This window comes from Halichoeres trimaculatus, unplaced genomic scaffold (genome assembly GCF_033239565.1).
Source record: "Halichoeres trimaculatus isolate MK-OKI-2021-1 unplaced genomic scaffold, fHalTri1.1 fHalTri1_scaffold_4, whole genome shotgun sequence".
NCBI classification, from domain to species: domain Eukaryota; kingdom Metazoa; phylum Chordata; class Actinopteri; order Labriformes; family Labridae; genus Halichoeres; species Halichoeres trimaculatus.
Genome location: NW_027437182.1, coordinates 22,990,529 through 23,008,512, shown reverse-complemented (window position 1 = coordinate 23,008,512; position 17,984 = coordinate 22,990,529). Strand labels below are relative to the sequence as shown.

At 39.7% G+C, this 17,984-nt stretch overlaps 1 protein-coding gene across 1 annotated transcript; it reads left to right on the top strand.

The window, feature by feature from the left end:
* Positions 1 to 1,000: 1,000 nt before the first annotated feature.
* On the top strand, positions 1,001 to 17,027 carry artn (artemin). The gene is made up of 4 exons (XM_074667915.1): positions 1,001 to 1,010; positions 3,221 to 3,282; positions 4,453 to 4,627; positions 12,885 to 17,027. Exons 1-4 carry the CDS (start codon positions 1,001 to 1,003, stop codon positions 13,286 to 13,288), a joined length of 651 nt encoding a protein of 216 aa, XP_074524016.1. The 3' UTR covers positions 13,289 to 17,027.
* The last annotated feature ends 957 nt before the right edge of the window (positions 17,028 to 17,984 follow it).

The window sequence follows — 17,984 nt, the reverse complement described above, 5'->3', positions numbered from 1 at the left end:
AAAAAAGCTTTTATTTTCTCAGTAACTCCAGAAACTGTTTTTATCACGCATTAAGAATCTTTTTATCACATGAATTCTTTTTCAGTGAGTCATTTGAAACTGGTCTGATCTGTCTTTTTAAACATGAGCTTCATAAAGCTACGTCATCGCAGCATTCGGCTTCCTCTATTCGGCCTTCAGCATCCGCTCCCTGAGCGAGGCCGCTGTATGGGAACGACAGATGGATTTTATGAACCCCTTTCAAATTCCTGTTAAATTGGACATAACGGCAAGGTCTTCTTGCACTGATATCAGATGTCACCACTCGTAAAGTCTATACACCAATAAACTGAAAACAAGGCTTTTCCTGAACTTTCGGTTTTAATAAAAGATCGCTAACAAATAGCAGTAGCATAGTCAGCTGAGCAAACGTTGCAAGTTTAAATGTGTCATTGAATCACATTATCCATTATGATAATAGGCTACTAGTTAGATAATTTATGTGTTTCATTTATTAGGATCATTTAGAACAGTTTTTAATCCTCTGAGGAAAAAACACCTGCTACTGTAATGATTTCCCAGTTTGGTTTATATATAGCAGACTGGACTAAGTGAAACAGCAGCTTCAGTTTTCAGCCAAGCTTCACGACATGAAATGATTCCTTTGTGTTCTCGCTCTAGGGTTAACCCACACAGAAAGACGTTCAGCCTTAAAATAGATGTAAAGAGCGTGTTTCTGGCTCTGCTGCTTTATTTTTCATTGTAGACCATTTTCTTGTTTTGTGGTTAGGTCATGTTCTATAGATATGTTAGCGTGGGGCCATCTAGGGGTCAGCTGACTGAAGTTGTAGTTGAAACAAAAACAGCATGTATCATAAGTCACAGGGATGATCAGTAGGGTCCACAGATCAGATCCTGGTGAGATCAGATATCGTTGACAAAAGGAAAATCTAGAGGACAGATCCAATGAACTCAGTTCTATTCCCTTCTGTTTACAACAACCATGTGTGTGTGCTCCATCATGAATGCTGGTAGGTCTGTACAGTTTTGCTCAGCAGAGCTAAAATAGCATAAGAAAAAATAACTACAGCGGCTCAACAGTTTGGTGGTATAACACTCTTGTTTCACCCAAAACTTTAATCCCTCACTTGTCCACGGCTGAGGTTTACAGTTGAACTGTAAATCCTAAAAGTATTTGAGATTTACTCACCATACATTAAGAATTGCATATGATAATGATGAAGTCAGTTTTAAATCTATTTTATTAATTCAGATTTATGAAGTCATAAAAGCCTGAAGTTGCCAAAACAGAGCTCTTAGTCTCTGCGTGTTAAGGAACAGAGAATGTTAGATTTATTTCAGATCATTGTTGGCCGATACCAAAGCCAAGGTATCGGTGTTGATATCTGGACTTAAACGTCCCATAGTATGCTCTTTTGCTGCAGTTTAATATGGATCATTGATGTCTTCATGAAATGGTAGTAACATGTTTTGGTCCAAAAAGCCAATAAATCAAGCAAAGCAGCATTGTTTCCAGGCTCTCATAGCCCCTCTGTTCAGAACGCTCTGATTCAGTGGGCGTGGCCTTCATACGTAAATGAGCCACCACTGTTACTGCCCCGCTCTTCAGCATCACTGAGAGCGGCGCTATGTAACCATGACTACTGAGCTCAGAGTTCACAATGTTTATAAACAGCAAAGCTCCTTTACCGTAACATTACAGGCTTAAACAACAGGCTAACAGCAGCTACAGTTAGCATCCTGAAGCTAACACAGAGATAGGGGGGACACTGAGGAAAAGCTCTTACATCTGCTCCACAGCACACAGCTTTTAAAATACTCATATTTCCAGTGTCGAGGTTTGTTGGTGGATGGTTGGTAATGCGCCAGGATTTAGGACCAGTCTATTCGCTAGCCCTCTGTTGTACTGTCCAAAGTTGGAAAAGCAGTCGGCTGTGAAGTGACTAGCACACACATGCACAGTTTTACTGAGTGTAGCTGACACATTTCCTGATAAATGAACTCTAGCCACTTAGTCTTGTCTTCCATGCACAAGATGGGAAGCTTGTGCATGGAACTATGTGGCTGTTTACAGACAAAAACAGCCACACTCCTCTCTCCAGCAGCGGGGAGGGGAGTGGGCGGGGAGGGGGTTCGGGGGTATCTGCTCCGGTGGACCAATCAGGTCAGACTTGCTCCTGATTGGTCAAAAAAGGTAATTGCTGACACCAGCAAATCCCCAAATTCCAAACAGCTTGTTTTAGGTCAGCATTTTACATTCACAAGCACTACTAAGTACAGGTTTTGTCCTTAAATATCACATTTTGTGGGCTGGGAGGAAAGCCAAAGACCAACAAATTTCACTAAAAGACTTAAAGTGATTTTTGTATTATATGGGGCCTTTCAAAAGTCAGATCAGTGCATCCCTAATCATGGGCTAACTCACTGGATGTTGATTTTGAATAAAATTAATCATGCTTATGGGCAAAGAGTGCACTTAACATATCATTTGAGAAAAGGTCTGCGTGCACCAGTTTTTGAGGTAGAATGCAGATCTGAAGACCCAACCACTGAACCGTGATCGTCAAAGACCAGATCAGGTCATGTAGGTTTTGAGATCTAAGTCCAATAAAGTAACGCAGAGAATAAAGAACCAACATCTTCCAATATGACAAGTGTTACATGTTATCAGGCTCAAACTACAGACACATGAGGGTTAGCAGAGCTGCTTTTGTGATAGCAAGTAACAACACGGGAGGGAAGGGGTTTGAAGGAACGGTGTTTCATGATCAGTGATAGAAACGGTTGAGTTTTCTGTTCTGTACAGTGCAGGTTAAATAAAAAAAAAAGTCAAATAGAGTGCATTGTGACCCTCAGGTGATTGGTGTGTTTGTTTTTATTCACTAAAGGACTGCCTCAGTCGTGGTTAACTTCATAGCTTAGTTACCATCTGAGTTATGATGACAAATCTCCTCATGCCTTAGCTTCATGTGCTTGTAACCACCGGGGGGCATTTACAACATTTTTCTCTGACGTGCTGTCGAAGTGAAGAGCGTCGCCCTGTCACAATAAACTGAAATAGCTCTTGGGCATTATAGTAAACCACAGCACGAATCTGCAGTGAAACTCTTTTGGTCGAGATGATAGTAGAGATAGTAGAAGCTGTTCTCCTGTTGTCTCAGAAGTTGTTTAAAAGAGCAATTAAACTCCTACACAAAGTGATTTTTGTTTTTGTTCCCAGATGGAAAAACCTGGTGGAGGCAGGAAGTGTCGACTACCCAGCATCACCTGAAGAACTGGAAGGTGAGTGGATGAACGTTTGCCGGTCAGACAGGAAAGTAGGCCAGTGGGATTCTGCAGGATACTTTTCATCAGTGGACAGTTTCCACTACACTGGCCCATTCGATCTGGGCCTCACGTTCCACCAGACACTGCAGAGAAACTCATTTTATAAGTGATGTTAAAATATTAAGCTAACCTGCACAGAGAGAAGGTGTCACATGTCAATTAAGTAATTAAAGAGGTGCAGGTGTCAGCTGCAGGTATCCCACAGTGCTGTGGAGACGGGGACGCTATAGGCTGAGAGCCAGACACAGGGAATCCAGACGCTATTTCCATGTGAAAGAGCCGACAGAACAGGATGGATCAGCTTACCCACAGCAGCTTTCAGTTTCCACAATGTATGCATGCTGTATATGAGCAAATGAAATGCAAATAGCTCTTTGTGGTATCACTGTAGGATTGGCAAAGTCAGTTTCCACTTTGGTCCAGGTTGAAATCTCTTGTTTTGTAATTCTTTGCTATCCACCAAGACTTCACTCATCTCCCATTTCTTTGGGCTGAAGAATGGGACACCACCTGTTATAAGCTTTGTTGTTAGAAGCAGGTTTAAGTTTCAGATAAGAGGTAAAGTATTTCACAATCTAGCATTTATTTATTATTTTATTGCACTCAAATTTGTTGTTCACGGTGAAGAAAGGTTACTAAGTGCATTCACTCCCATTCTGCAGTAAAGTATAATGTATAAGGATCTCTTCTTCTTTTTATATATTTTAAAAGTTACATATGTGGCTTTTATGCCTTTATTTACAGGGAAAGAAACTAGGATGAAGTGAGGAGGGCCTCAAAATAATATTTTCTAAATGTCTCACTAAACTATGATTTTAGTTATTTGTTTTTCCTCCTTCAAAAGAAACGTACACAATGGCATTGCAACTTCTCCATATCATACTTATAGTTCATAGATATATTCAATTTCAAGTGTACTTATGCTACACTTTTTATCCTTGTAATTTCGTACATCTTTAATTTTATAACTTCTTATAATTGTATATTTTGTAATTTCTCAAATCTTGAATTTCTCAATTTGTACTTTATTTTTTCAACTTTTTGAAGGAGTAACAGTAACAAAAGAGCAATTTCCCATCAGGGATTAATAAAGTACTTCTGACTCTGCTTCCTTTAACTTCCCAGGTGATGCTCTGGGTGTTGGCGTCATTACTGTTGCTGGTGGAAGATGTGTTTTCTGAAGAGGACAGCACGGAGGCTCAGTCAGACCTCCAGCGTGTCCTCAGACAGCCCTCTTGGTCTCCTGCAGATGATTCAGAGCAACAAAGACGCTTCCACTCACCCTGGCCTGAAGCCATTGGTTAGTGTTTCATTTTGTTTGCCATCGGTTTGTCACATTCTCAGTTTAAGTTTGATTCCTGATCGCACATTTTTGGCTCAGTGTAGGGAAATGTTGTGTTATTAATGCGCACCTTGTCAAGGTTAGGAAATCTCTGTGGTTATGGTTGGTGGAATCTGATTTTTAATGTTGGTGTGACACAGGAAACTGCACGAGGACCACAAGCTTTGTTTACCTTTTCATGCACCTCATTCTCCACCCAGGAAGCGTATGCCCTCAAAAGAAAGTTGGATAAGTTCTGCACTTGCTTCATACAGCTCAGGGCAAACCACTGCTTGAACCTGGTCAGTGTTTTTGAAGCTTCAGCTGCTGATACCAAACAGACACTATTATTGTCTATTCTAGCAGAGAATCACGAGCATGGGCACAACCCCAAGTTTAATGAGGTTTTGAAGGTAGAAAATTTCAAGCAAGGTTAGATACTTGCCCCAAAAGGAAATTCAGGAGTCACAACAGGAAACAAGAAAGTGTATCATACACAAATGTCCATCAAGGCAACAATTTGGCTATTACACTTGGTCAGCCTCCTCCTTCACAGGGTCCAGGACTGAGCTGGCTTCCTTCACCAGTCTGTTCACTCTCAGGGCCAGTCCCATTTGTCATTCTTACCCCTCCCCCCTGGTCCTCTGTTTTAAGGGTCAAGGGGAAGGGGTAAGAAATATTTCTAGATACGAGACACAACTCGATTCCCTCTACATCATCACCCCCTAGACCCTCACTGGCTGTCGTAGGCAAAGCAACTGTTCTTTCACTTATTAGCACATTATTACGAACTGGGGATAAACCGATGTCAGATTAGGGCGACAACAGCTCAAAACCTGGCTAATATTAACATAAAGTAGCAAATGATTGGTTATCTGATACAAAAAGTATTAGTATCATGGGAAACATGTCAAACCCCTTAGTTTCAGGTGAGGTCTCAGATTGTCTCAGTTTCAACGGCTGTATGTCTCTTCCCCTTAGTCCGTCTCCTGATATTACGGCCAATTGAGACACCCCTTCACTACAGCGCATGCGCAAAACCAAGGGCTAAAGGGTAGATTGGGATTGGCCCTCACGCTCCTGTATCCAGTCTGCTCACGGCAGGTGAAATCCTTTAATGTGGTCTTTGTGCCCGGTGTTAGCTCCTTTAGCCATGCCTGTGAAAAGCACAATGCCACTTTGCCCTCTGATGTTCCCTCTGGTGCTGAGTTAGCACAGCTAGCTTATCCATCTTATTGGCAATAGACCTTACAGTCCCTATAATAATGGATGGAAGGGTGGATCGATGTTGTCTCTTCTGAGCTCACGCTGCAGTACCAACACGTTGTCCTCACCTCCTTCTTCCCAGCTTGCAGGGAACATCGAGCCTAGCACTAGTTAGCATCAACAAGCTACAGGCTGCAAACAGGTGATCTTGAGTGTAAACAACGCAACCATTATTACACATAGGATCTCCAGACATACGCTGAAACAAAAAAAACACCACTTCGGGACGTAACCAGTTTGGTGTCATTGGCCAACATATGTAAAGAAATGACAAGCTCATAATATGAAGATATCTTTTAAAAATAATGAAAAGGAGAAATAAAAAAGGACCTGAATAAATCAAACCATACATGTTTGGGAACTCTGTTAGACCTCCCCTGTGGGGATACATGAAATAAAACTTCAAAGATTTGGGGCCATGTTACGTCTGCTGACTGCAGGCGTATCCTGCAAAGCCTCTGTAAGACTCATTTTCATCTGTCACTGAAACATTACTCGATGTTTGCACTTGAGATGCTGAAAACAAAGCTTTATAAATCTGAAGTGGGGGTCATAAAATAGCGGTGTGTCACTCCTGAATGACTAATATAGCCTCTGGAGATTTGCCTGGTAGTTTTCAACACTGAGTATGGCCTTGGTCAACTAAACAAGAGCCCCAGTGTACAAGAGGGTAAAAATAATCAATCCAACGTGCAGGTTTCTGCCATGCATCATCGTCGTCTTCGTCCCAGCCTTGTAAGATGAACGACTGTGGGCAGTGGCTGTTTATTCTTCCAGTCAGATTGGTTTCAGCTTAAGCAAACCAGGACTTCATTTTGCTGTAATGATAAAATATGGATCTGATGACAATCAGACTAACAAACTAGTAAAATAATTAAACCAATGTTAGCTATACCTCGACACCATATATGAAGTGGCTACAAAAGAAGGATAACACAAATCAGTTGTGACCACATTACAAAAGTGAAAGCTGCTTAATAGAAAATAAACAGTAATAAAAGAATATAAACTAGTGTGGCATAACTTATTTTTTACAGAGTTTGAATGCAAAATGAGAAAAAACCATAGGATGGAAGAAGCTGTATTAAGACCTGACTTCTTCTCTGAGCTTAAGAGAATTTTTAAGTGCAGCGGCTGTCACTTTACAGTATTGTTCTGTGCTGCACATCCTGTCACTCACTCAATGATGCTGATGTATTTATGAGGCAGCTAAATTACCTCCATTCTTTCTTCTTCAACCAGACTCAAAGAAGAGATGAAAAACATCCCACTGAAACCCTGGAGCATCACACTGAAATGTTCTCGTGACAGCAGTCTCTCTCAAAAACAATAATAATGTTAAGTACAGTCACACATGATTGCCAGAACATTGCCCATTCAATTGTAACATGGAAATAGTTGTGTAATTACATTATAATGGAAACCCATGTGGCGTGTTTTAACATGGTTGAATATGTACCTGAGCGGAGTTAATCAAACGGATCCTCGACTCTTCTTCGCCTGAGGATTTTTTTCTATGCATTTTTTTGCTCTTCTTTTCTTCATGATTACAAGTTTTCATTTTGGTAAACATCAAGGCATGAACTGACAAGCACCTCTGCTGCTGTAAATGAGCATTCTCCAGTGCTAATAAGCATTCCCTGAGGAACAGACTACATGGAGGCATTCAGAGAAAATGCAGGGCCAAGCCATCCACAGGTCAGGAAGTAGAAATCAGTCAAACACCTGGGCCAGGTCTGGACTGCGGGTAGGGTAAATCTTGTGTGAAATGTTCCTGGCAACTGAAAAAAGCAAACTCAGGTCCTGTTGGAGTTCAGCCAGCAGCTCGCTCCCCTGGTAATGACCCTGCATAGTGACAGTACATGTTGCACCACTCAGCTGATAACCAAAGGAATCACTCCCAGTTTCAACGCTCATGTCTGCTTTCAATTTAATCACACATGCTCTCCCCTGCTGGCTCGTGAAACTCCTGTCTGATCCAGTACATAAACTAAAGTGTGAGAAGTTTTTCACCTTTGAATCTCTAAAGCCCAGAGCAGACATGCCACATGAACAGCCTCAACTCACCATCAGGAGTCCTCCTAAATACTGGAAAAGTTCTTGGCTAAGTTTTTCTTCTGGCGAGCTAATCACAAAGCTGATGAGAGGAACTTTCACTGAGGGCTTAGAGAGAATCAGACAAACTTTATTTGTTACAGAGCGGACACTGAAAGGTGCTACAGTTGATCCCACTCTGGTGTAAGAATTTAAGCAAAGCTTTCCCATTATATTTATTTATAATCCACAATATTTATAAAAAAAATCAAAGGTTGGATCTGCAGGAATTTTACTTTGTTGGTAAACACAACTGGACTCCTCCTCCTTGGCTCAGTGCCAGCTGCAGCACACACCCACTGCCTCCAACCGTGTCTATGTGAAGACACTCATTAGCCCAGCAATCACCTGTAGCATCATAGCATTTCTATGTGGGAGAGACTCAAGAGCTGTGCACCTGACTTGGCATGTTAGCACAAGCTAATCACTGGGTTTTGACACATACCTGCTCAGGAGAAAGCCAACTTGCATCGCTAGTCGTACTGTGCTGCTCACCAAGTAAATTGAAAAGTTAGGTACAAAGCTTTATTTGTTTTGCATTTCTTTTCACTTTGGTTGTTGTTCTTGATTCGTGCTACATCCACAATTGTAGCTGCTCCGTACAGCTTTTTTCACTCACTAATCAACATGTAAAGTCACTTGCGCACTGGGTACGCTGGGTGGGCTAACCAGGCTTACCCTCCGCCCAGAAACGTCCCACAACAGGCAGAGGGGAGGGTTAAGAGAGACACTGACACTGACACACATGTATAGAGGCCCAGAAATTAGGATTGAGCTGGATTATTCCTGTTAAAGTTGATTTTTTTTCTCTCTTTTTTTGAGGAAAGTCCTTCAGACCCTACCTTTAAAAATGTGTCATGTGTAAATTTTATCACAGCATGTAACTGTAAATGGTGAAAAAAAAATAGAGTTCAACACTGAAAATTAAATTATTGAAATACCAGAAAGGAATGATGAGAGTTTACAATAAGTTTACATAGAATAGGCTAGAAGCTTTAACATATTATAGAATAGAATAGAATAGAATAGAATAGAATAGAATAGAATAGAATAGAATAGAATAGAATGTCTTTTATTGATCCCCAAAGGGAAATTCACACACATGCTTTGATTTAGACCTATGGGTGGTATATTATCTAAACTAATGCAGCTTGAGGAGGATATCAGAGTTTTATATCACAGATCTGAGTCGATGCCATGTGAATGTGGAGTTCACTCTGAAATAAAAACATTTCCCCTAATCGTCTTACCCTGATAACATTTCCAGCATGCAGCCTAACAGATGTATAACAGAAAGATTACTCACCGGCACATTCGCTGTGCCAATTGTGTTTATATGCCCCAGGAATTTGTGAGTTCATGAGAGCCTCTAACGTGAGGCTAAGTAATGAAAGTGACACAGAAATTCATTGAAAGCTCTTAATGTGTAAAACAGTGACTTTCCTTGATGCTATCTTTGAAGCAAACTTATTAAAACTGCACAGTTGCTCAGGATGGTTCAAAACTTTTTTCCCCACGGTAAAATTCACTCATCGGCCACTTTATTAGGCACACCTGTCCTACTGCTTGTTAATGCAAATTTCTAATCAGCCAATCACATGGCAGCAACTCAATGCATTTAGGCATGTAGACATGGTCAAGATGGTCTGCTGCAGTTCAAACCGAGCATCACCGAAACTGCTGATCTACTGGGATTTTAACCAACAACCATCTCTAGGGTTTACAGAGAATGGTCCCAAAAAGAGAAAATATCCAGTGAGCGGCAGTTCTGTGGGCCAAAATGTCTTGTTGATGCCAGAGGTCAGAGGAGAATGGACAGACTGGTTGGAGTTAATAGAAAGGCAACAATAACTCAAATAACCACTGGTTACAACCGAGGTCTGCAGAAGAGCATCTCTGAACGCAAAACACGTCCAACCTTGAGGCAGATGGGCTACAGCAGCAGAAGACCACACAAGGTGACCCTCCTGTCAGCTAAGAACTAGAAACTGAGGCTACAATTCACACAGCAACACCAAAACTGGACAATAGAAGAAGGAAAAACGCTGCCTGGTCTGATGAGTCTGAATTTCTGCTCCACATTCAGATGGTAGGGTCAGAATTTGGCTTCAACAACATGAAAGCATGGATTCATCCTGCCTTGTATCAACGGTTCAGGCTGCTGGTGGTGGTGTTATGGTGTGGGGGATATTTTCTTTGTACACTTTGGGCCCCTTAGTATCAACTGAGCATGGTTTAAAGTCCACAGCCTACCTGAGTAGTGTTGCTGACCATGTCCATCCCTTTATGAGCATAGTGTACCCATCTTCTGATGGCTACTTCCAGCAAGATAACGCTCCATGTCATAAAGCTGGAATCATCTCAGACTGGTTCCTTGACCATGACAATGAGTTCCCTGTACTCAAATGTCCTCCACAGTCCCAAGATCTCAATCCAATAGAGCACCTTTGGGATGTGGTGGAACAGGAGATTCTCATCATGGATGTTCAGCCGACAAATCTGCAGCAGCTGTGTGATACTGTCATGTCAACATGGACCAAACTCTTTGAGGAATATTTCCAGTACCTTGTTGAATCTATGCCACAAAGGATTAAGGCAGTTCTGAAGGCAAAAGAGGGTCCAACCTGGTACTAGCAAAGTGTACCCAATGAAGTGACTGGTCAGTGTATTTGCATGAAAATGATATAGTACAACTAAAATGAGCAAATCCATAAATGCAGAACTACTCTCTCTGCTCTATCATTCCCTTAAGAGGGGCTCTTGTTTTCTTTGAGGGTTTATTCTGTCCCTCTGATAGCCCTGTAGGAGCTTGACATGATTTACAGCTAAAAAAAAAAAAGAAGCTTTTTTTCACACTGGTGTTTCAGGGAACCCTTGTTTTAGCCTTGGACTTAAATTCTTTGTTAATGCCCTTCCCCTCAATTGGCCAGACCTCTGACTGCCTGTTAGTGGCAGAGATGTGGGCAGGACTTAGTGTTTGAGGCCCGCCCCTCCAATGTGTCATGAACCAGCTAGGAGATCCTTATTTGATGACCTTATTATTTCACCAAGTCTGATGAAGATCTCATGAAGGTCTTGTGAAGATTTTGTGATATTTTAGGAACAGGTCATTTTGAGCATTTTACAGACAGATTCAGGGAACAACATATGAACATGTAGCAGTTTTTAAAATTTGCACACATTCAGTATGAGCATTGTTACTTGATGTCCAAGTTCATAACATTGGAAACCATAAAACCCCCTCTCTACCTTGAGTTGTAAAATACCACAATATCTAAAACGGTGGCTTGTTCATTAACAATTGATCTATAATCGACGTAAGATGAGCTATCACCAGCGACAGATGGCATTTAAGGCTGCAGAAATGTGTTTTCTCATCCCACTGTCTTTGCATTTACTTTTAAGTAAAAAGAATTTCTGATCAAATCAATAAACCTTCATACACATAATTATCAGCATCAGCACAACTTTTTTAAAAAGGTTAGTTTTGGGTTAAAAAAGGACATCTTGTCTTCATGAGATGATTATATGTCCTGTTTTTGTTCCCGTTGATATGTCCTCTTCATCAACACTGACCATTGTCTAGCATTATCATAAAGTGGATACCCGATATTCCAGAAAATGGACATTTTATCCTCCAGCTAAAACCTAACACTTAACCCGGGGAGAATGTTTCCATAGCAGGAACCTCGTGCTGCACGAGAAGCTATAACCAAAAAAGGTAACAAATAAACTTGGCACATATTTTAGGATTATACTGCCCTGCTCCCTCTTCTATCAAATTAAACTGCCTGTTGCTCAATTACTGATAAGCCATTCGTTTTCACTTCAGTTTGATCCCTCACTGTTTGACGGATACTGTGATACAATATCAGAGTAATGCAATGACAATACAAGAATAATGCACAAAGTTTGACATATAGCTTATAAAAACTAGTTTACCATCCACCATTCTGTCTCCCATTACAGGCAAAAGAGATGTTCAAAAACTACTCATTTAATTGGTTATTTCTTTATTAAAGAAAAAGAGAAACAACAAAAAGGCTATTTATTTTAAACTGAAATTTGTTAGCAAGGACTATGACTAAAACTATTCTTTTTTATTTGTTTTTTTCCTTCTTCCTTTCTTTTTTTTTCTTTCTTCCTCTGCCTTTTTTCTTTCCCTTTTATTTGATTTTTATGTTAAATTAGTTTGCATCCAATTCTTTTTTACAAATCACCGTTTATGAAAAACATTTTCCATGTTCCTTATTTTGTGTGTTATCTTTTCATTCATCTGTACTTCTTGTATTGTAGTTATCCATTTTTTGATATCTGGTGAATAATTTTTTTTTCCAGTTCTTAGTAATCATTTTTATTGCTGTTACTCTCAAGTTTTGAAATAAATATTTTTTATCTGGACTTAATGTTAATGGTATCATCCCTAGTAATACATTTATTGGTTTTAATTCCAATGCCTTCCCAAAAATGTTTTTGAAGATTCTAATAACTTCTTTCCAAAATGTCTGAATTATTGTACATGTATACAAAATATGTAAGTAATCTGCATTGTCCTCCCCACAATTCCTCCAGCACTTTGAGTTCATGCCCTTATATTTCTTCACGATTTCTGGCATCAAGAAGTATCTTACTATCATTTTCCAGGTGAATTCTCTCCAAAATAAGGAACCAGTTGTTTTATGTGCTCCAGTACACATTTCTTCCCAATGCTTTTCTGTTATTTGGATTTGCAGATCTTCTTCCCATTTTACCTTAATATTAGTTGCTATTTTCTCTTTTTGATCTACCAAAAACTACTCATTTAGAGCTTGATTTTGGCATGTTGATTGTCAAATAGAAGTTAGGTGTGAAGTCTAACCTTTGTTTTGTCTTGCAGAGGAGTGGTCACAGGAAGGGGAAATCCCACTGAGCAGATGGCCACGCTCCCCTCATGAACCAAACTCACCCAGAACATCAAGGAGGAACCGCAAGAGGACCAAGAGCAGCCGTGACTGCCACTTGGAGAAAAAAGAAATGCGGGTGCGTGACCTTGGTCTTGGCTATGACTCAGATGAGATAATCCTCTTTAAATACTGTGTTGGCACATGCTACAGCTCCCGCAAGAACTATGACCTGGCCCTCAAGTCTCTCATGGACAACGGGAGCATCAGCGGGAAGAAGGTCAGCAGCCATCCCTGCTGTCGGCCCACTCGCTATGAAACTGTGTCCTTCATGGACAAACAGACGACCTGGCAGACAATTAGGTGGCTCTCTGCTGCCAACTGCAGCTGTGTGGGGTGACTGAAAGATTGGTCTATCTGAATTACACAAAGAGGAGCAGTCCCTTCCTGGGCAAGGTGCCACTAAGACTGGTCTTTGTAGAGGAGGTCCCCATGAACCCTGGCTCATGTGGTCTGAGGAGTGGGTCCAAGATGGGGTCCACTGTCAGGAGTACAGGGCCTTTCCTCATCTATTGGCTGGTCACAATAACAGAGGTCCAGATACCTTCAGATGGAGCATGATGGCACCAGCAGGATCTCTGCCCCCAGCCTGAGGCCCAAGCCACAAGCAATAAGTACAGAGGAGGAAACTATCAGTGCTGCTCCTGTCTGTGATGGACTCATTTTGCTTTGTGTCCTTGAACGATATCTTGAAGGAGAAAGGATTACCCTCCCGCAGCCAAGTTGGAGGTCTACAACTCTTGTGAAACAAAAGCTCCTGGTAGCAGTTTACATTTCTAAGAGTGCAGCTGGGCTTTCTCACCAGACTTCATTGTGTCTGTTCTGGAAACTTCTGTGTTGACTCTGGTGAGAAATTTTTGAGCACTCCAAAGTTCTGTTTCCTACACAAAAATCAGAGAACCATGTCAGTCGGTAGAGCTCGCATTCAAGAAGCTGACTTCAGGCAGCTAACGCTGAAACGTACAGACTCATGAGGAATGAAGGGTATTTTTTTCCTTATTTGTAATCAAATCTAACAATATTCACAAAGAAGTCACAAAATATATCTTATAAAATTTGTGTATTAGTCTAAAAATCTCTATTTTTAAATGCCATCTACTTGTGAAAGAAGTTTTGCCTTCAAGGCTTTCAGGAAGCCATTGTCTTTCACCCTTACAGCCAAGGTTTATATTCTTTAATGACACAGACACATATATATGTGACACATTAGCATAAAAATGGATTTAGTGGTTTGTATTTTCATTCAAAACTATATATATTTAAGGTAGTCTGCTGACTTGTTAGTAAGCAAATTAAGTCAACTACTCAGTCTTCCATCCAGATCCTCCAATCAGCTCAACTCACGGTCAAGTTTTATTAATGCTACTGTGTTACTGCTTTTCAACCCCATAGAAGTATGTCAACATATTTGTTTTTCTTGTTTTGTTTTGTTTTGTTTTGTTTTGTAGCCCATATTTCTTTTTGTTTATTTGCCAAAAGCCACTTAAACCGTAAACCTCCACAATGGAGCAGAAAATAATATCCCTCTATAGTTCTGAACGACCCACAAAGCCTCCATTAAAACAAAGTCATTACAGGAAAAAATCAAGAGCCTTAATTCAACCAAAAACTCAGTTTAACAACTAAAAGACCAAACACTATGACGTGAAGAAATGCTAACATAAACTTAAAACTTCACAGCAGTGGTTCAGTTTTATTTTGTTGATGCAATGGTCTTTATAAGACCACGATTAGCTTTCACCATGTGATGCAACTCTACCTTTCCTTCCAGGGCAGCTCGAATATATATATATATATATATACGTAACTGTAGGCAGCCCTTAACAGTCTCTAATTCATTAAAAGGCAAAGACACACAGAAAAATACATAACTGGACCAGCTCTCTGGATTCAGCTTGGATCAGATCACCACACATTGTTAGCATGTCCATGTTAGCATGTCCATGTTAGCATGTCCATATTAGCTGTTGGTGCATCATTGGCTCTGAAGTGCTTGTTTACCCCTCTGTCAGCAGTCTATCGTAAGATGCCATCACAAATATAGTCATGAGCTTACCATCAGTCAGAGAGACAGCTTTTCAGCACATGGTCTATTTTCAGACCAGGTGTGACATGAAACCACTTTCAACCGCCCGGCCTGTGCTTTAAACAAACAGGATTGGAAAATCAGTACATATGCATACAGAAACATCAGAAACATCAATCAACAATCTTATCATGTCACACATATGATAGACTAGTCACAGTAATGTCTTTTAACCAAGCTAACTTTGTGTCCAGAATGAGTCTCAGGAGTATTTTTAGACAACAACTCCTTACATCAATGAGCTAAATTTGATCACCATGGTAAAAAGTAAAAAGTGCGTAAAAAAAGAAGACGGTTTCCCATCCACCTACATTAACAGTTCTGCTGCTTCCCAGTTCACAGTGCTGGGCTTGAATGAATGGTAGTACTTACACCTATTTTGTGTAGAAGTGTGAAAACCCATGTATGTGGTTGTGTTTGAGCTTGCTGTTTTACACACACAACACCTACATTTGCTCATTGTACCAACAGATGATGTTAAATAATTTCAAAAATAAACTGCCGGTCCAATTTTAATAAAGCCAGAATAAGAAAAGATGTCGCAGAGAAAATACATGCTCCTTAATTCTGTAACATTACATCATTGAACATTTACTGGCTCTTGTTGTGAACACTGCTGGTGTTGTTATCAGGAGACTGGGACAGTTTCACACACAGCGAGAAAAATTTAAAAGTATTCTTCTGAATACAATGTATCCGTATAAATACTGAAAGCTTTGTCTGACAGTGTTCCTCCCCTCTGTGCTGCACATGTTTATGGATCTTTGAGAAACCCGAGTGGACCACATAAAGCTTACAACAAAAACAGCTTCAGTTTGTGGTCCTTCACATCTGACCAATAAAATTTTGACCCTGTTGTAATCTGAAAAAGTTTACAACATAGTATCACCTGTCATGTAGTGGAAGATTTATTATGTGCATATAAGCCCTCTAAGAAAGCATCCATTCAATCTTTTTGTGTTCAGCGGCTTGAACGAGTCTAAAAATATCCCAGTGAGGCGCTGGCCTGTTTGTACTTTCTGTCTCAGCTCTATGTATCTCTAAGGAGAGTGTTTCCACAGATAACACCAGGATAACAAAGACCTCCAGATATTTTCTTTACTACCATTGCTCCTGCCTCACACTATTCAGCCTGCTGAAACACTTCCAACCTTTTTTTTTGTTCTCCTGGATCATCTGAAGAATGCTTACGGCCAAGTCCACACAGAATCTCACATTTGCTTTCAATTACACCAACTCGTGTTTCAAACAACAGCAGGTTGTACTGTTAGAAGCTAAACAGAAACTCCCAAGAGACTTTCAGGGAAAATTATTACAAATAAAGGTCCAAACACAATCCCCATGGACCAAACTATTGTATCAGTCTCTGGGCTGCGATATGTTTCTCCAAAACAGACGATACATACTTCTTGGCTTGAATTACTTTAAAGGGCAGAGTTAATTCGCTTTATTTGAATTTCAATTGCAGAGTTGATGGAAAAATATAACACAGATGCTTTAAAAAAAAAAATTAAAGATTTCTTTTTATCCGTTATTTGTTTGTTTTCTTGCTTTTAGGTTATAAAATCTAAAAGACTTGTAGTCTTTGACTTACCAGCGTGTGAAAAGTTTCACAAACTGGTTCATATTTATCAAACACAGGGCAAAGGTGCTTCCGCTTTGTCTCAGATGTCTTTGTTTTCTTACTTTCATTTATTTTTTATTCTTGGCAGGCAGCATGGGACAGTGCATATTTCTCAAAATGGTGTGGTGGCTCTTTTGGACCTGAACACTTCCCGGCCAAAAAAGAAAAAGATCTGTACAAAGAATTTACTTCAGACAAGTTAAACTACACTGTTTAAAAAATATAGGGTAATTTTAAATCCCATCAAACCCAACTTTACATCACTTACATGCTGCCAGCTTGTGTGTACGTGTTGAATGTGGTCGTTCATTTCATCACTGTAGGAACATAACTTCTGAGGTCTTGTGTTGCTGTTTCATTCAAACTTGTCAGAACCAGATTCCTCTAGAGAGATGCTATGCATCATGTTGCCTTACTGTACATAAGAGTATTTATTGTTTAAATTATTTTATTTATTCTTTATTTGCATTAAAACTGTTGAATCTATTTTGATCATGTTTATTGTTAATGAATTAGCCATGTTTAGCTATGTTTCTCATTGACATGTTTCTTTTATTATATATTACAAATTGTTTTCAGTTAGCAGCGAAGTTAGACTTAAACTGAAGTACATTTTGGGCTTGATGATGCGCGTTTCTCCTGTACTGGTACAGATAGAGTGGGCTGTTCTGTGTGACATTGTGTTTGTATTGATGACACATCTGACACCAGTCAAGTAGGAATCAACAAGTCCTAATGCATATTTTAATGATGTTATAGAGTCTGGAGTGTGCCATGTAAAATATTAATGAGGTTTTTCAAGTTTAACATTTTAATCATCAAATTACAATATTTTGCTTACAATGCAAACATTTAACAATGAGCTTATCACCTGCTCAGCATTTTTTCTCTCATTTATGAGTTTACAAATTCAAAAGAGAAGTGTTAAATTTAAAGCAGTCGAAAATATATATATGGTGAAGGAGAAACAACATAATGACTTGTGAGAACAAACCTGTTGTGAGGTATATCAAATTTAACATCAACAGAGCAACAGAAACTAACTTTGATATTCAGTTACTGTAACTGGCTTGTCATTTGAAAATATAACATAAAAAAGTTTCTACCAAATATGCAATTACTAATTGGTTAAGACATTTACACAAAATGCCCCTTTCTGTTGATATTCTTTATCTAATTAAGGGCAAAAATGCCTCATGCCATTTTATTTGACAGAGAAATGAGAATATTATCAAAATAATTTGACATGCTGGATAACCCAATCCCTCCAAAAATATGGAAGTGAAAAGATACAGAAAAAAAACATGTAATGATGAAACTTTAAGT

What these genes read in the sequence shown, in the direction of transcription:
- artn (XM_074667915.1), top strand. An exon ending in ATCACCTGAAGAACTGGAAG is followed by an intron (nt 3,283 to 4,452) that starts GTGAGTGGATGA and finishes TTAACTTCCCAG; the next exon opens with GTGATGCTCTGGGTGTTGGC. An exon ending in ACCCTGGCCTGAAGCCATTG is followed by an intron (nt 4,628 to 12,884) that starts GTTAGTGTTTCA and finishes TTTGTCTTGCAG; the next exon opens with AGGAGTGGTCACAGGAAGGG.